This window comes from Meriones unguiculatus, assembly GCF_030254825.1.
Source record: "Meriones unguiculatus strain TT.TT164.6M chromosome 13 unlocalized genomic scaffold, Bangor_MerUng_6.1 Chr13_unordered_Scaffold_28, whole genome shotgun sequence".
Classification (NCBI taxonomy): Eukaryota; Metazoa; Chordata; class Mammalia; order Rodentia; family Muridae; genus Meriones; species Meriones unguiculatus.
In genome coordinates this window covers 11,457,265-11,477,286 of record NW_026843644.1, presented here as the reverse complement: position 1 = coordinate 11,477,286, position 20,022 = coordinate 11,457,265, and the positions used below count along the sequence as shown (strand labels likewise).

At 41.6% G+C, this 20,022-nt stretch overlaps 1 protein-coding gene across 1 annotated transcript in view; it reads left to right on the top strand.

Moving 5' to 3' along the window:
- LOC132650690 (zinc finger protein 91-like) overlaps positions 1-20,022 on the top strand; it is a gene marked incomplete at both ends in the record, with an annotated part of 682,672 nt that overhangs the window by 95,752 nt on the left and 566,898 nt on the right. Inside the window, 1 exon segment of the mRNA XM_060376030.1 lies at positions 7,732-7,744. Within this exon segment, the coding sequence (XP_060232013.1) occupies positions 7,732-7,744 (13 nt within the window).

Sequence of the window (20,022 nt, the reverse complement as noted above, 5' to 3'; positions counted from 1 at the left end):
GCTTGCTTGGAACTCAAAGCAATAGCCTGCCTTTGAATCCCCACTGCTGGGATAAAGGAACTACAAACTGGCTCAGGTATAATTCTGACATAGCTCCCTTCTGCCACCTTCATAATTTACATCTTCAATGGTCTATATGCAGTCTTTTTCTGCCTTAATATCTTAGAACATCCACTTTTTAAAATAATGTCATGTTTTGTTTTGTTTGTTTGTTTGTTTGTTTATTCTTTAAACATTTTAATGTAAAGGAATTTATTTTTGCTTATGATGAGAGGCAGGGATTTCTCTCTCCAAACTGCCAGCCAGTTGTTTAGCATGCATATGAAATAAGATGCACACAGCCTTGCAAGCTGCTTTCTTCAGTCTCCACAAAGAAATCTGAAGTTCTCTGGGGTGACAATGGGGAGAAAGCTAGCCAGGCTCTGTCTTCTACTTCCAGGAAAACAGCTCCACTCCTTTTCTGTTTTATATGTTGGGGCTTCATGTCAGGTTTACATCTTCTTGTAAATGGGTGCTATGATAACTTCTCCAACAGTAAATAGTTGAATGTTTCTGTTCCTCTCATTCTCTTCTGTTGCTCAGTTTCTCATTTCCTGCACTACCTTAACAATATTTGAAAGCTTATTCTGAAACTGTTCAAACTCATGCAAAAGGTACAGATGATAAAATGAAGATTCTTATATTATTAAAACCCAGCAAATAAAGTTGGTTGTGGTATGGGCCAGCATCCTGTCAACTGTATTCTTTTGACTGCAGGAAGACTGACTGTCATCCACAGCACCCTGCAGGTCCTGCTTCAGATGATCCCAGAGTGACTGCTGAACACCACCCTCCACCTCCCATCCAGATTGCTCTACTCCACCAAAGACAGTCATGAGCTACCCTCACATTGTTAGACAGGCGGTAGTGGTGCATACCTTTAATCCTAGCACCCTGGAGGTAGAGGCAGGCAGATCTCTGAGTTTGAGGCCAGCCTGGTCTACAAAGTGAGTTCCAGGACAGCCAGAGCTATACAGAGAAACCTTGTTCTGAAAAACAACAACAAAAATGCTCACTCAAGTTACACAAGTTGCACATGGTCCAGGATTGCCAGGCTCTTGTTGCTTTTTCATTGAGCCTAGTTGGTAACCTTTGGTGTCAGTTTGATGGACACCAGTTAGAACAGCGATCCTTAACCTCTTTAGCCTATTACAAACACATGAACTTTGTAGAAACTCTGATAAGACCACCTTGCCAAACTAACTGAACTGGATGCTCTCTGGGCATGGCATGGCACCATTGCTATTTCGAGTGTTTAGCTCCTGAGACCACTCCACTTTGTTTAGCTCATACATTGTCATACCTAGGCATCTCCAAAAATGGATACATAACAGATTAGAACAAAAGGTGACTGGTTTATTTGTTTTAGACTCAGGGCTTCATCTAGTGGAACAGCCAGAAACAAAAGGGCTAACTGCAGCCAGAAGGGCAGGTGTTTAGAGAGAAGGCAAGCTGCAGCAATGAGAAGAAAGCCAGCTTGTGATGAGGCAGCATGAAACAGGTGTTCTGGTGGCCTGTGCAGGCATCCAGGAGGAGCTGCAGTGTGCTACTGGGCACCGGGAACAGCAGAGAGCAAGTCAAATTGTGTGAATTTGTAGTTCCAAGCCTCAGGCAGGAAGACTGTAGGTTCAATGCCAGCCTGGGATGCATACTGAGACATTGCTGCAAAAATCAAAACAACAGCACAAACTTAATAGTAAATAAACAAATGAAAAGAATGAAAGAAAGCCTTCTAGAAAGAAGCACACCAAAAGAAGTCCTCCTTGGAATTCAGAAAAAGAACTGGAATTACTGATGAATTGTATCCACCATTCATATGTTAAACTCTTAACCCTCAGACTCTCAGGACCTGACTTTGAAAGGAAATTCAGAAAAATTTAAGAGGGCTGGAGCCAGGACTCAGCAGTTAAGAGTGCTGCTACTGCTGCTGCTGCTCTCATAGTAAAACCAGGGTTCAAGCCTGCACATGCCTTCAATCCCAGCTGTAGGCAGGCAGAGGAAGGCAGATCTCTGTGAGTTCCAGGCCATTCTGGTCTGCAGAGTAAGTTCCAGGACAGCCAAGGCTACACAAAGAAGCCCTGTCTTGAAAAACCATTTTTTTAAATAAGAGAGAGAGAGAGAGAGAGAGAGAGAGAGAGAGAGAGAGAGAGAGAGAGAGAGAGAAGAAAGGAGAAAGGGAAAGAAAAGAAAAGAAAACTACAGTCTATTCCCCACCATCCACATCATGGCTCACAAACATCTATAACTTCAGTGCCAGAGACTCTGCTGCCCTTTTCTGCCCTCCAAACCCAGTGGCACCTAGCATGAATTTGGTGTACATGCACACACACAAATAAACACTCACACACATAAACTTGAAAAACGAACAAACGAATAAATGAATGTTTAAAACAAGAAGAAAATAATAATATGAGTGTGTCTTAATCTAATCTGTACCTTCTTGTTTCTATTTATTTTTGTGGCCATGAATTTAAGACTCTTTCAGCCTCCTGAGTGCTGGGATTAGAGATGTGCCCACCATTTTCTGTGTCCACAGGAAGGCCCATCCCTAAGTACACAGAGAGAAGTTAGCTATCTGTAAGCCAAGGAGAAGGGACATCCAACCCATAGAATCACAAGAAAACATATGTCTACTGCTTAATTTACCAGCCCTTAGTATTTTGTTGTGGTCCCAACAATTCAATACTTGTTGAAGGAATTTGCAGGAACAGGGCATAGCTAACACCTCAGAGACATAGTACTGTGGCTAGATCTCAGACAATTATGTGACAGGGTCACTAATTCAGGACAAATAGAATTTTGTGTGTGTGTGTGTGTGTGTGTGTGTGTGTGTGTGTGTGTGTGCATGCTCACATACATGTGTTCCCATGATTATGCCAGAAGACTGTCCAGTGTCTTTCTTTATTGCCCTCATTTTTGAAACAGAGCCTCTAATTGAACCTGGAATTGACCAGTTCAGCTGGACTGGCTGAGCAGGTAAGCCCTAAGGTACCCCTGTCTATCTTCTCGGTACTAGGGTTAAAGGCATACTGCTACTCCTGGCATTTTATATACAAGTTGGGAATCTGAACTCAGGTCCTTGTGATTGTACAGCAAGCACCTTACCCACTGACATATCTCCCCACCCCATGGTTTTTATTCATTCATTTAATAATGTACAGCCTTTGCATATACTTTGTACTGGGTCCTGTTCCAGGCATCAGGTATATTGCCAGTGGGATGCTCCAGATGAGAGAGGATGTTGGAGTGGATTGGAGTGATAGAGAATGAGGTATTGACATTGGAACAACTAGCCATGGAGGTGATATTTGTTAAGTCAGCTTGGCCTTGAATATACTGCTCACAGAGGGGATCAGAGACCCTATTTACAAAGAGGAAACTGAGAGTTGGATCAAATGGGTTATCTATACCCATTCAAAGTATACTATTTTTTCCTAGAGAAGGAAGCTGATTTTCTGTGCCTATAGTTTCCATTGGCCCTAGGTGAACAAACTTAAATATTCCCACCGAAGGCTCCATTTCGTTTCATTGATTTTTTTTTCTAGATAACAAATTTATTCTTTATAACAAATTATAATATTAAAGGAAATAAATCAGTTTTGCATTTCTGTTTACATCTATACCTTTCAACCTTGGGGCTGTCCAAAATTATTTTCTTTTTTTTCTTTTTTTTTTCAATGCAGTTTATTCAGGAACATTGAACAATCCTCGGACCCCGGGGAAAGCCAGCCCACAGCTTAAATAGCCTCTGGGTAGCCAACCCAGGCGTGCCACGGGGGCAATGCAGATAGGTCCACATACATGGAAGCAAGCCAGATCCTCGGCCTTAGCCAAATGTGGAGTTGTTCGTTTCATTGATTTTATAAGCAATATTACAACTGTATCTAAACTTTGCTGGTTTTTCTGAAAGGCCAAAGCCCCCCCCCCAAAGTGGGAAGCTGGTGTTTCCATGCAGTAATTCCCATGCCACTGTAGACATCTGTGCCACTCTAGACAACAATCAGATACCCTAATACAGACCACACTCATGGTCCAGCACTATATGACCTGGATTGAGGAAAAAAAGGACCAACAACAAAAAATGTCCTCCAAACTAATAGTTTGGTTCCAGATAAAAATCCATCCCAAATTCTCTCCACCACTTTTTTATTACATGATAGACAAATCATTAACACCAAGTCAGAAGACTCTCACTAGTATCTAGGAAGCTTTAGAGTAAACTATCAGGTTAGACCTGACAAGCTGATAACAGGAAATAGCCAGGCCTTTAAGATCTTGCTCTTAGACACAGGCACCCCTGTCTGCTTTATCACTGTGGAGGACTCTTCACTCACCTCATTATTTGAAGCCCTGAATTAATGTGAGAGTCCAAGAGAGCCTGGGTGACTTATACTCTGGCCTTGTTTCATTTGGCAGTCAGTAGAGAAGACAGTAAAGGGGTTGGGTGTTGAAATCAGGCAACCTTGAATTTGAACACTGACTCTCCCTCCTCTGAGCCCTGTAATTGTGGACAAATGCCTTTAACATCAGTCTCTATTTCATTAGGTATAAAGCCAGGGGAATCATGTTTACCTTATGGGCTGGTAAGGGTGAATGATACAAGGTGTAGGAAAGCTTCAACCCCTGGTTGGCAGTACAGTCAATGCTCATTAACTGGCCACTTTTAAAAGTAGTAACAACTAAGGATGCCCTCTCCTAAAACAAAAGGTGTCTGTTCTTGTGTGTGTGTGTGTGTGTGTGTCTGTGTTTGTGTGTGTTTGTGGTGTTTTCCTACATTGATACAGGTGCATGTGCCTGGTGATAAATGTGGAAACCAGAAAAAGAGTTTGAGTGCCTTGTTTTGTCCTTTCCCTTCTCAGTTTCTTGAGACAGGATCTCAAGAGCTATGCTGGCAGTCAGCAAGTCCCCATCATTGTTCTGTCTCCCTCCCCATTCTCCCAGCACAGACACACTGGATTTTCACATGGTCCCTAGTATCTGAACTCAAGTCTTCGTGTTTGCTCAACAACTACTCTTACTCACTAAGCCATCTCTCCAGCCCATTCCTGTTCTTTTTCCAACTGAGAAGAGAGAGCTGAAGCAGTTGATAGACTGGTTTGGCATAATTCATATGCAAGAACTAGACTTGAGGATTTCTAACACCCCACCCCAACTCCAATATTCTAAGATGTTTCGTTCAGGGAGAGATGAATATCAAAGAGACACAGAAAAAGGCAGTCATGTTTTCTAAGCAGTTCCTCTGGACACATGCTCCCCAGAACTTCCAGTCCTACTTACAAGAACCAGTTATTCAAAGAGACCATGGCTTGGAAAAGGAAGTCTGGACAGAGAAGACCAGCTAATTTCATGAATTTCATGGTGCAAAATGATTCTTTCTTTGCAGACATTTGACTCTTCCAAGATGTTTTCTTGGAAGGTATGCACACAATCTTGTTTTCTGAGAGATCCTTGAAAAAAAATCTGATGTATTAATGATCTCTCTTAAAATACCAAATATGGTGGCCAGAAGGGAACTTTTCTTTCTGAATAATAACCAAGAAGGGAATTCTAATGAATATTTTGGCACACAGATGTCATTTTCTGGCTTTCAGGACCCAAGAGCAGTAGGTCATAATGAAAGCTGCTGATGGCAACTCTAGTCAATCCAAATGTTTTCTCCATGCTATCAGTTCTCTACATGAAATGATTTAACAGCATGTTTGTGTAGTTGAATGTATACACAGAGTGAAAATTAAATGTTGATATGAAGTGTGGAACATTTCTGTGAAAGATATCGCTTATTACATTCAATAATCTTCCTCTTCCCTTCCTTCTTTTTATTGATAGGATATCTTGAAGTTCAGTCTGTCATTGAACTCTGTGTATAGCGGAGAGTGACCTTGAATATCTCACCCTTCTGCCTCCACTTCCCAAGTGCTGGGATCTTGAGAATGTGTTGAAACCCTGGTTTTATGCAGTGCTGTTGATTCAATACTGGGATTCAGATGCTAGGTAAGTACTCTACCAATTGAGTCACACTCCCAGCCTCAAGACCATGTTTGATGTAGGAAAGTAAAATAAGCTCATTTGTTTGGAGTCAAAGCCACACAATAAGGCAATGAATGTCATCCCCATCTGGTATACCACCTATCCGGAGGCTCTTCTATGAGCTGTTGATGCTGTATGTTCGTGTTTGATTGTGTAACTTAAAAAAAGGTCAAGGCAGCTCATTTTTCAGTTTGCATTCCATGCCAGAGTAAAAAAAAAAAAAAAAGTAACCCTCTACTTCCACCTGCTGTTTTCTTTGAAATACATTTTGTTGGTTGATCTTTGTCAAATGTCTTGAAGAATTTGGGGGCTGTGAAATGTTTGTTTATATAGCTCTGTACTAACAGATCTGATATGTTATGTTAGGTGCTAGGATAAATTGTATGGTCCCATGGATGCTTGCTCTATGTTAAGCTAGTTTAATGGCTATGTGCACCATCCACTAGAATAAGCTTGCTGAGACTCAAGAGGACCTAGGGAGTACCTATAGGGTCTTGCCCAATGAGACCCCCAAGCAAGGTCCAAGACTTAAGAGTTTGGGTATCTCTTCCTCATGGAGCATCGATAGCATAAGAGCCATAACTGAAGGCTGGTTCCCACACAGGACTGTTCTCTGATGGGTATGTCAAAGGTTAGCATTCCCATCCCACCCCACCCTGGAAGCAAAAAATGCTCTTCCTAGTAGAACTGACTGGCAGGCTTCAGATGGAGTTCACTTGTGATGTCTTCGGGTGTTTTATCTTTGTCTTCTTTGAGGAAACTGAGGCAGATGAAGGAAGAAGCATTTTCCGGGAAGTGAAGATAACACTCTCAGGTGGAAGACTCTAGGTTACATATGGAGATATTGGTAAAGAGTTCATGGTCTGGAGAGCTGGACTGGCCTGATAGGGGCTCTTAGTCATCTTATGGGAGTCATAGAGGATAGAGATGAGCTATCTTGACTGTTCTAGAAAGTGGGATTTTCCTCTTTACCGTCTTCGGGAAGATGTAATCATTTGCAAGAGTTTCTTTCTTGCTGTCCCTTAGGAATTCTCTAAATTGTAATATTTTTATTGGCAGAGATTAATGTGCCTGATAAATGTTTTTTTTTTGTAGTATTCTTTTTAATGTCACATCTAATATTTTTTAAATGACATAGAGCATTAAGGAAATGACCTTGGAAATTTTCTCCTATCAGATGGTGCCTGATAAAACAAAGTATGAGTTATTGCACTCCTGTGTCTTGCACTACAGCTCATACACAAGGGCACATTTGTTGAATACCTGAGCCCAATCACCTTTCCACATATCTTCAGAAGTCCTGGTGTGGGTGGAGGTAGGGAGGAGTAGGAGGAAGCTTCCCAGGATAACTGAGACGGACAGTTCATGGCAAACAAACCCTGAGTGCTTGAGTGTGATAAGGAGATGGAAAGCCATACTGTATAAGCTTCAAAATACAGATGCATTTCCTACAGAGTAAAAATGACTCTCAAAAAACTAACAAGAAAGTCGTACCATGGAAAATCCCTTCCTCCAATGTCTGGTTCTCCAACTCTTGCCCTTGTTAATGTGGTTCACAAGCCTGCTCTTTATACATCATACATTTTCTTGTTTATGTCCTGTTTTTCTGTAGGGCTGTGTAAAAGCTTTGGGAACTTTCCAGCCTGGCACAAGCCATGTTAAGAGGCCAGTTATTAAAGTAGTATTTTCTTGGAGGGTGGGAGCAATAGGATCATGGAAATGGAAATTAAGAGAACCCAAGTTGAAAGAAAACTCCTGAAGGTCTAAGGTAATGACTCAATTGTCCCCTCCTCCCAAGGTACTCTTGACAGTTCTTATTTCTAGAAGATTCTGGGTTGTCTCACTTTTCTTTTCCAGTCAGGGAAACAACTGTTCAGGTGAATAATAAGGTGAGTGCTTACTGGTATACTTGATTTGAGAAGTGTGGGAGCCCACTATTCCTTGCATCTGTTGTGTCCTTGGCTTACCCCAGAAGCCTTACCCCAAACTCAAAGCTCCAGCCAGAAAGCGCAGCCAGCTTCCTCACTTTGAGTTTGTTGGGAGAGTAGAGACAGCTATTGCTGAGAGAACTGAATATGAGCAGTAGGTTGTACAAATGAACCGATTAGTCATAAGGTCACCACAGCTGCAGCCTGAGAAAGGTTTTCAATAGAAGGACATGGGTAGGATCCATGATGAACAGCTGGACAAGGCTATGCCTTCTTTAGCAAGTTTGTCTGTTGATGAGCAAGAAGTCTGTTGGGCAGTGTTAAGGCAGGATTATTTTGTAGTGTTTGCCATGCCAGCTTTCATGTCTCTTGTTGTGTCTGGTGAGTAAGATGCTATCAAGAAAATACAGTGAGGCTTCTCTGAGCTGAAAAAGAGCACTTTTGCAATTTGCCTTTTGTCCCTTCCGTCTGTTCAGTCTGTAATCTTAGTCACTACAGACTGTTTAAGTGAGTCCCCTAAAGCAAAGCTGCAGATATGCTATTATTTCAGCCATAACAGGTTTGACATGCAAGCCAGCTCCTAGTTATCACTCATGAGGGAGCAAGGGACTGTAGCTATACACTCCCATGTATTTTGAGGCCAACTATAAGAACATCCATAAAGCATGAAATGCCTCAGATGATGCATTGGTACCACACATCTTGGAAATTCAATATGCTGCAGAGGCAAAGGGTCTTTGCAAGCTCCACATTCCTCAGGACCCAAAACACATGAGGGTTTGCCCTCATTCATTACCTCTCCCTTTGCCCCGTCCCCACATGAGTGTGTGCAGAACCTTAGGGAAATTTCCCGGAGGCCACACAAAGGGGTTAGAGGACTTTGAGAATGCTCTGAGAAGGAAATAAAAGCCTTAAACAGAACATTGTGCCATGCCTTGAAAAGTCATCTAGTTCACACTTGTGTCAGAATCTAAATATTGTCTGAAAAATGGCTAAATTTGCCAGGATCGTGAGCACTGAAACCACTCAAAATAGCTCTCAGGAATCTTGAAATCCAATGTGGCTCTGGTAGGGAGTGGCACTCCAACCCATAGCTGCTTATAGGAAGGATTTACTCTGAAACTCTTGGAAATGGCAGATGCCTCTCATCTTCAAGTGAGTCAGTCTCTCTTTCATCAGCTTCAAGTGTGGGAAGGGGACTTGTGCCTATCAAGTAAAGTCCTTAGTACTGTAGGCTCTGAGCCTTTTCTCCCAGTTGTGTCAGAGTGTTGTGTCTTAGTATGCAGCAACAGCAGCTACCAGCTTTCCTCTGCTTCTGACCCCACCCTGGATTGGCTAAATCCAGGTTCTCTTCTGCCAGGCAGCTGCAGGGTAGAATTCCAGAGCTGCCCCAAGGCAGTTCCCAGCAGTGGATGGTGCTGCACTACAGAAGTCAGTTTGCAAGTCCATCCTTTGGAATCTGGAAGACTGTTCCTCAGGAGAACGTTATGCAGTTTGGCAAGGTTTCCAGGCTAGCCCAAACCACTGAATAAATCCAGAATGGAGTTAGAAGGAAATGCTCTGATCACACCATTGTAGGTGATAGAGACATTTCCTGTGTCCTGTGGGATGCACTGTGATGTGTGATTTTAAAGTTACCTGAACCCCTGCTTTGTAGGGTGTTGACATAGTAGCTCCCACACTGCACTTTCCCTTGGGCTCAAGTACAGACTGAATCATAAAGAGAAAAAAAAAAGCTGATTGCTGGCACTTCTTTCTCTGCTTCCTGACTTCACACATGATGTGACCAGATGCCTTATGCTGTCACCATAAACTTTCCACCCACAATGGACTGTACTCTCAAACTGTGAGCAAAAATAGATCCTTCCTTCCTTAAACTATTTTAGGTGTTTTTGAAATTTATTTTAATTTTATGTGTGTGGATGTTTGGCTCACATTGTATCTGTTCACCACATGCATGCACATAGAGGCCAGAAGAGAGAAGCAGATTCCCCCAAGTTGGAGTTACATATTGATATGAGCTACCACATAGGTACTGTGGACCCAACCCAGGTCCTTTGGAAGAGCAGCCCATGATCTTAACATCTGAGTCTGCCCCCGCTTTTTATTCTTTGTTAGGGACTCATGTCATTTGCTGCTTCCAGCTCTTGAATGCTGAGATTAGAGGCAGAGATCCAATGTGTGGCTCCTTCCTCTCTCTCTTTTTCTCCTCCTCCTTTCCTGGTATTCTCCCAACTTCTCATCAGGGCAAGGATAGAGAGGGAAGTGAGAATTGAGACAGATCCCTGGGCAGGGAATAACTATTAACTTGAAGGGCAGAGAGGAACTTCTTTTAGAGAAATTATTGTTTTACTAATTATAGTTTATTCACTTTGTATTCCAGACGTAGCCCCATTCCTCATCCCCTCCCAACCCCACCCTCTCTCTTTCATCTCCTCCCATTTCTGTATGCCAGTCCACTGATAGAGGAGATCCTCCTCCCCTTCCATCTGATCTTAGTCTATCCGTTCTTATCAGGATTGGCTGCATTGTCTTCCTGTGTATCCTGGTAAGGCTGCACCACCCTCAGGGGGAGGTGTTCAAAGAGCAGGCCACTGAGTTCATGTCAAAGACAGTCCCTGTTCCCCTTAGTAGGAAACCCACTTGGACACTGAGCTGCCACAGGCTGCCTCTGTGCAAGGGTTCTAGATTATCTCCATGAATGGTCCTTGGTTGGTGTATCAGTCTCAGAAAAAGCCCCCTTGTGTCCAGATTGTTTTTCTCTCCTTGTGAAGCTCCTGTTCCCTCTAGATGTTTCTATCTCCCCCTTCTTTCATAAGATTCCCTCCCTCTGCCTAAAGTTTGGCTATGAGTCTCAGCCTCTGCTTTGATACCATGCAGGATAGAGTCATTCGAAGGCCCTATGTGGTAGGTTCCTTTCCTGTTCCCCGTTTTATTCCTCTTATGATATCCATCCCATTTGCCTTTTTAATGAAGATTGAGTATTTTACCCAGGTACCCCTTCTTGCATAGCTTCCTTAGGTGTACAGATTTTAGTATGTTTATCTTATATTATATGTCTAATATCCACTTATAAGTGAGTATATACCAGGTGTGTCTTTCTGCTTCTGGGATACCTCACTTTGGATGATCTTTTATAGTTCCCACATTTTGCCTGCAAATTTCATGTTTTCCTTGTTTTTAATTGCTGAGTAGTATTCCATTGTGTAAGTGTACCACAATTTCTGTATCAGTTCCTCAACAGAGGGACATCTGGGTTGTTTCCACCTTCTGGCTATTACAAATAAAGCTACTGCAAACATGGTTGAACAAATGTCCTTGTTGTGTACTAGAGCATATTTTGGATATATGCCTAGGAGTGGCATAGCTGGATCTTGAGGAAACACTATTCCTAATTGTCTGAGAAAGCAGCAGATTGATTTCTAAAGTGGTTGTACAAGTTTAAATTCCCACCAGCAGTAGAGGAGGGTTTCCCTTTCTCCACATCCTCTCTAGCATGTGTTGTCACTTGAGTTTTTGATCTTAGCCATTCTGGTGGGTGTAAGGTGAGATCTCAGGGTTGTTTTGATTTTCATTTTTCTGATAACTAAAGATGTTGAACATTTCCTTAATTGTTTCTTTGTCATTCGATGTTCCTCTATTGAGAATCAGAGAGGAACTTCTACAGTTTTGTTCTGGTAACAACTTTGCTCACAGCATCCTAGGTTTCAGACTAAATGGAAGATTTAGAGTCCTACAGAAGTTTGGTAAGACTGGTCTCTTGTGTCTTTGGTGGAAGTAGGAATCTAGGAAGGACAAAATGCCTGGTTAAGATTAAGGCATGGGAGTCTGGAGTATATATAATGACTGAAAAGCATGACTTCCACATTTAGGCCCAGGTTCCAAATGAGAAGAGACTATAATAACAGAATCACTTAACAAAGCCAGTATGGTGGCATTTTCAGGAAAGAACCAGGTTATCTGGTTAGTACCACTTTGTTATCTTTATATGTATAGTGTTTTGTTATATTTCTTTGTCTGTTCTCACATACTGTTTTCAAAAACATGCCGGAATGGAGAACAGAAAAGGCATGTGAGGAAACATTTCTTCACAGTAATGAGGTCAAGCAGGGGGTGGAAGGATTGTGAGATGGCTCCATGGTTAAAGATGCTTTTTGCCATACCCAATGACCTGAATTTAATCCACAGAACCAACATGGAGAAAGCTGACTCTCAGAAGTTGTCCTCTGACCTCCACATGAGTGCCATGACACTTGTATGTGAATGCAGAAATACTTCTGAAAAATAAATAATTGTATAAAAAATGGTCAAGGATGCCGAGTTCCAACAGGGAAATGGATGCCTCACTGTGAAAATAGTGTGTGGTCTGCCTAGAACAGGATCAAAACGCCACCATCTTATCTGGACTGTAGATTTATGGCTGTGTTGAAGAATTGCCCTAACCTTTGTTTTTATCAGCCACATACCTTTAATGCCTCAGAACAAATTTGTGGTCAATTAAAAGCCCAGTTGTTTTTATTTTATTTTATTTTATTTTGTTTTATTTTATTTTATTATTTTATTCTTTTTTTACATGAATTACTATCAATCCAGGTATCCCTGTGAATCTGTGCTCTTGAGGGCTTTTTGTTTTGTTTTGTTTTGTTTTGTTTTTGTTTTTTATTCTGTTTTTGTTTTTTTTAATTTCTTTTTGGAAACTAAGTGCAAAAGTTTACAATGGTCCTCATTGAAAAGCAGGCCAGCTCACATCTTGCGCCTTTATCCAGCAGCTAAATTTAAACTTTTTCTTACCTTTGTATAAGTCACACTTTAAAAATGTAAGTCGGGGCCGGGTATAAGACAAGTGACTGGGTCACATGGCAGGCTCCTTTGTGGGCCATCCAGTGTATCAACTTCTGTAGGGAAGGAGATTCAGACAGCTGGAAACCCAGCTCATAATAGCTTTATACCATTCATCTTCTGGGGCTCTGTCATCTCTGACTCCAGAGAGACTTTGTGTAGTATTTTAACATGATCAAGTAACACTACCCTTAACATTTCTACCTCTGGAATTTTGTCCCTGCGCTCAATTCCTTGCAGGTAGAGGATGCTCAATAAAAGTTTGTGGAATTACATTGAATACTGTGACTGATAAGTCTCTCAACCATATATTTACAAAGGGGAGCAGAGGTGCATTTATCTTGTTTTTTTTTGTCTCCTTTTTTTAAAATTAAATTTTTATTTTTTATATTAATTACAGTTAATTCACTTTGTATCCTGGCTGTATCTCTCTCCCTCATTCCCGCCCAATCCCACCCTCCATCCTTCCCATGCTCCTCTCCTCCACTGATAGAGGAGGTCCTCCCCCCTTCTGTCTGACCCTAGCTTATCAGGTCTCATCAGGACTGGCTGAAAAGTCCTCCTCTGTGGTCTGGCAAAGCTTTTCCCAGCCTCAGTGGAGGTGGGCAAAGAACCTGCCACTGAGTTCATGTCAAAGACATTCCCTGTTTCCCTTACTAGGGTACCCACTGGGATACTGAGATACCATGGGCTACATCTGAGCAGTGGGTCCAAGTTATATCTATGAATGGTCCTTGGTTGGAGTATCAGTCTCAGTAAAGACCCTGTGCCCAGATATTTTGATTCTGTTGCTCTCCTTGTGGAACTCCTGTCCTCTCCAGGTCTTACTATCTTTCCCTTCTTTCATATGATTTCCTGCACTCTGCCTAAAGTTTGGTCACGAGTCTCAGCATTGACTTTGATACACTGCTGGGTAGAGTCTCTCAGAGGCCCTCTGTAGTAGGCTCCTGTCCTGTTTCCTGTTTTCTCCTTCTTCCAATGTCCATACCTTTTGTCTTTTTGAGTGAGGATTGATCTTACCCAGGGTGCTCCTTGTTGCTTAGCTTCTTAAGTGTATAGATTTTAGTATGTTTATCATATATTATAGGACTAGTATCCTATAAGTATCCACTTATAAGTGAGTATATACAATGGGTGTGTTTCTGCTTCTGGGATACTTCACTCAGGATGATCTTTTCTTTTTTAATATTATTTTAGTCATTTTATTATATTTGTGAGATAGAATTTTATCCTGTAGACCATGCTGATCCAGAACACAGTGTGTAGTCCAGGTTGACCTTGACTGCACAGTGATTCTCCTGCCTCTGCTTCCCAAGTGCAGGGGTTGAAGGTACAAATTATGACCTCTTTTTGTTCTTATAAAACAGAATTTCTCTGTGTAACCTGCGTCCTGTACTCACTTGTAGACTAGGCTGGCTTTGAACTCACAGAGATCCGCTTGCCTCTGCCTCCCTGAGTTCTGGGATTAAAGGTGTGCACCACCACTGCCCAGCTTTATTTCATTCTTAAAAGGTCACCATTAATGAAGAGTGTAATTATATATGTCCACTAGACAAGACTCAAATTCTTTAAAGAATTTTTAAAATTATGTTTATTTTATGTGTATGTCTATGCACATGTGTATCAGGTCCCTGAGGATGCCAGAAGAGTGCAACGGATCTCCTGAGACTGGTGTCAGGCAGTTTTGAACTGTTATGTGGGTTCTGGGAATTGAAAATGGGTCCTTTGAAAGAGCATCCAGTGCTCTTAGTCACTTAGCCATCTCATCTCACCAGGCCCCCTAGACTCAGATTCTTAAATGCTACAATAGGTTAGTCATCTATACTGTAATTCCCTCCTGCTTTTATGAAATAGGATTTATGGATGCACACAAAGTGGAACAAATAGTGCTTAGCTCCCAGTTCCACTATTTTTAAAACTTATTTAGTGTTTTTTGTTTGTTTTGTTTTGTATTTTTTGAGATAGGTTTTCATATAGTCCTCGCTTTCCTCAAACTTTTTATGTAGTTGAGAAAAAAGCTTGAGCTATTGATTCTCATGCTCTGGCCTTTCAAGTGTTGAGATCATGAACACACATCACCACACCTTCCTTCTGTTATTAACACCTTAAATCAGCATGGTGCATTTGCTACAACTACTGAATATCATCCATCCAACCATTCATCCATCCATCCATCCATCCATCCATCTGCAGTACTGAGGGTTGAATCCAGGTGTCACTTGTGCTAGGAAGCTGTTTCAGTACTGAGCTATATCTTCAGCTCCTGTTACTTTTTAATTTATTCTGTTAAGGGGTTTTATGAAACCCAAGCTGGCCTTGAACTTGCCACATAACTAAGAATGATCCCAAGTTTCTGATCCTCCTACCTCCATCTCCCAAGTGCCAGTTGCCAGGCTTGTGCTATTATCCACAGAATACATGGTGCGGGTGATCAATCCCAGGCTTTGTGCTCCTGAAGCAAGCATTCTACCATGTAGACGCTATCCCCATCTCCTTTCCCTTGCTCTTTATGCCCAGGTCTGCAGGCTTCTACTGGCTTTTGTTTCCTTCTCCTGGAAGTGCAAGCTTGCCTCCCTTCAAGACACTGAATTCACTTTTTCTAGGTGGTCCAGATAGAAGATGTCTTCAGTCAGGAATTAGAGAAGAAGAGGAAAAGTTTAGAGAGCATTTATGTGGTGATTGGTTCTATGTAAAAGTAAGGGAATCTGTGAGACCAGATTATAAGTTTGAGGCCAGGCTGGTCTACATTGAGAGTTCCAAGATAGCCAAGGCTACATAGCTATCTAAAAAAAGTCTCATTTATTGTTTTTTTTTTTTGTCTTAGAGCCTGTGCTGTTGGTGTTCTGTTCACGAAGTTGTCTCCTGTGCCAATGAGTTCTAGGCTCTTCCCCACTTTTTCTTCTAACCAATTTAGTGTGTGTCTGGTTTTATGTTGAGGTCTTTGATCCACTTGTACTTTAGTTTTGTGCAGGGTGATAAATATGATTTATTTGCATTTTTCTACTTGTAGACATCCAGTTGTCCAGCACCACTTGTTGAAGATGCTGTCTTTTTATCACTGTGTCATTTTGGCTTTCTTGAAGCTCACTTTGTTGGCCATGCGACAACTGGACTCAAACTCACAGACATAAGCCTGACACTGTGTCCTGAAGGCTGGGATTAAAGACATGAGCCACTACGCCCTGCCCTATCCACACACTCATATAAAACTTGAATTTTTTTCTCTTCTTGCCTTTCATTAGCCTGCATTATAATTAAATCTGTTTATCTGTATCCTGCCCTACAGGGAAACAAACAAAGCTTGATAGAATAGGGTCTATATAGGCAGTACCTATTAGTTTATCACAGTGCTCCTTTACATCTGGACACAGCAACTTTTTTGATAAGTAATTATCATATAGTTTCTGGAGAGGTTTGTGTGTCTATGAAGTGATTATTATATAGAACTATGGTAAGATAATAACAAACTACAGTAGATGCTGGATTCAAGTCCTCACTCTCAATCAATCATTTAGAGCCACTTTTGGGGAGTGCCACAAATATTATGCAGAGCTGTCTTGAGACAAGCCCTAGAGTCTCTTCCCCATCTAACCTGTTGTACAATACTAGGAAGAGACCACAGATGCAACCGAAGGGAAAACGCATTGTTAACCTTTTCTTATGCAAAGTATTTATCCCTTCCGGATTTCCATGATCCTGATTCATGTAAAGCATTTTCATTTAATAATGGAAAACTGTTGAAAATGGCCAACTTTATGCCTTGGAGGGCTGGATGGACCCAATTCATAATGGGGAACTTAGCTCCCCTGATAACTTGGTGACTTGTGGTCAAGCATCTACAGTCATTCTTCAAAACACTTCTGTCACACACATGAAAAGATAAACCCACAAAGATCTCCATATACTGTTCAGTGAACAGCTAGGATTTCTAGGAAATTGGTTGCTTGTTTGGAGGGAGGGATGTTGGCTGGTTGCTTTGGGTTGGGTTTAGTTTTTTTGTTGTTGTTGTTTTGTTTTTTTTTTTTTTAACAGGTTCTTATGTGGGTATCCTAAACTTACTATGTAGCTGAGGCTGGCTTTGAAATACTGAATCTTCTGCCTCCATCCCCAGGCTCTGGGCTTACAACCCTATGTCAGTCATGTTCTCTTCCTCCTGGGAGCAGTTGTCTGGTACAGTGACAGGATGAACTTTCAGAGATTTGGTTACAGTGAGGATTGTATAAAGCTCCTTGGAGCATCATCTTCTAGGATGTTACACATGTGTAAATTAGATTCACACATGTTGCTGTATTTCTCATCACCAGTTTTTAGGGCTCCAAGAATCAAGAATAGAGATGTTTATTTTTAACTATTGCTTTTAGCAATTCACTAGGAATTTGTTTTTTCTTCTTGCTGCTACCACTTTATGTTTTGCTGGACTACAGGTCTTATTGACAAGGCAGGAATTGGGAAATGGCACATTGGCATGTATTTGAAAGCCACTTGGAACACCTAAGATGAACAGGAATAAAGAGCTCTCTTAAGTTTTTGAAACAGGATGTCCTAGTTAAGGTTACCATTGCTCTGAAGAAATACCACAACTAAAGCAACTTCAGGAGGAAAGGGTTTATTTGGCTTACATACTGGCATCATTTATTTATCGTTGTATATGTGTATGAGTGCTGCCAAGCAAGAGGAACTTACAGAAAAGTGTTTTAGACTTACTTCTCTCCTTGTTCTTTGGAACTGGGTGTTTAATTCAGGTTATCATGTTTGGGCCAGTAAAGTGCCTTTATCTGTTGAGGCATCTCACTGGCTCTTATTCACTTATTTTTGAGATAAGGTCTCACAGAGAGTGTGCTGCCTGAGGATGCCCCTTAAGGCCTACCTGGGATATTTCAGCAACTTTTCCTGGGCTGGATTTTATTCCCATGCTCCATGTGTGTCTGACTCTGTGGGATATGCTGATCCTGGACCCAATTTCTCACAAGCAAAAATTAATGAGAACAACAGTGCAGTTTTCCTACATTTATTATACCTGGAAATTTGCCAATTATCTGTTACATGATGAATTTAAACTCAAGCTTATGAGGGTTCTACTTGAGGGAAAACTAGATATTGTGTTTGTTTGTTTGTTTGTTTGTTTGTAAAGATTGGGGATTTTTTTGCATGGTCCTTGTAGACCAGGCTGACCTCGAACTCACAGAGAGACCTGTGCCTTGTTTCCCTTAGTGCTGGGATTTACAGGTATGCACCAACATGCCTTGATATTATGGACATTCTTGATATTGGCTGAGTATTAAGGGAAGTACCAATTTATCCCTGTGGGATAGGACAGAACTAAGGCTGGAAGTCCACTGAACAGACCCTGGCAGGTATTTTTTTAGGCCACATGATCTTCCCTCCTTTACGACTTGTCCTGTTTAGAAACCAAACTGTGTGCCTTTCCACCATTTCTCCTAACAGTGTCTTCTGGGAACAAGAAGCCACCATCTCAGTGATCCTCATTTATCCTTTTTTTTTTTTTTTTTTTTTTTTTTAACCTGGTGTTGCTGTGTCTTTGTCAGGATTTCTATTATGGTGATGAACCACCATGACCAAAAGCAACTTGGAAAGAAAAATGTTTACTTCAACTTAAATTCTGTAGTCCACTAGACAGAAATTAATGATGAGAATTCAAGGCAGAATCTGAAGCAGAGGCCATGGAAGAATGCTGTTCACTTTCTTGATTATCACGAATTGCCAAGCCAACTGTCCTCCTCCTCCTTCTTCTTAAATTTTTAATGATGGAAACAAAAATGCACCTAAAAGTGAAGCTTCTGGAGAAACCACTTGTTCTTCCCTGTCTTGTATCATTCTTCAAACTTGACCTTGGCCTCCCACCTGGACTTGTACATCAGAGCTACATCGCTAAAAATAAAAATCCCCTTGGACAACAGTCTTGTCCAAGGGGATGTCCGCAGTATACCTTGTGGCCACAAGGTGATTGTAGTTATAAATTTTCACAAAGGCTTGATCTTTCATCTCTTGGCAATTTTTGTCTTCTCCATGGCAGCTGTCACTTTTGGGGAATAGCAGTCAATTCCAGCCACCAAGGCATGGCTGTAAGAGATCTCTGAGGTGTCATTATCAATATTCTTCACAATGATGGCTTTGCATCTGGAGTGGCATCCAGCCAGGACCAGCACCACTTTCTCAAGTTTCATGAACTTTCCCATTTCAACAGCAAGCAGCCAGGACCCAGCAGAGAAGAAAGAAGGACATTTTTTGCTCAAGCCAGCTTTTTAACAGTATCCAGGACCACCGGCCCAGTCCAAGAATGGCACTGACCATAGCAGCCCGGAGAGACCCCATATGGACCATCATTTAAGAATACATACCACAGGGCTTGCCTACAGGCCAGACTGGTGGAAGAATTTTCTCAGCTAAGGTTCTTCTTCCCAAATGACACAAGTTTATGTCAAGTTGATGTAAATTAGCCAGCACACCTTTCAGTATGAAGAGGATTACAAGGAGGATGTCTACTAAGCCAGCAAGACATCTCAGTCAGTAAAATCACTTGTTGCTAGGCCTGATAAACTGAGTTTAATTCCTGGGACCCACATGGTGCATGGAGGGTAACCATTCCCTCAAGCTGTCCTCTGACCTCTGTGAAGGAGAGTCTCTGGAAAGAAGTTGGGTCTGCAAAGTTTCATTGCTTAGAGATGCAGTGATGTGCAGAGATGGGAAAGTTGCAGCCTGGCACCAAGTTGTATCTTAGCCTGCAAATAGTTTTTTCCTTCCATTAGCTATTTCCTTGCCCACCTATGTGTTGAAAGAAACGTCCTGTAGTTAACAGATAAAAACCATCTGCTCAGTTAACTGAGCAGACCACTAGCATCCACCAACCTTGAAGCTGATGATGTCATCAGATAGCATCTGAGACCTGGGGAAGTGACTCCAGCATTTTGCTGTCACTGTCTCTTTGATGAACCCAACAGTGTATTTTAAAATGGCTCTGGTTTTAGGGTTTTCTTTATTCTGAAACTATAAAACATAAACATAAAACTACATTAGTGAAACCTGGGCTGACTTATCTGCATGTTTCCTGGGCCTCTGTCACTCAAATTTGGCTCCAGAATAAACTGAGTTTTTTTTCCTTTGAGGCCTGAGCTGTGCTTTTTGTGTCCATGTATACACCACTACATCCTTGTATCTTTATATTACCTCT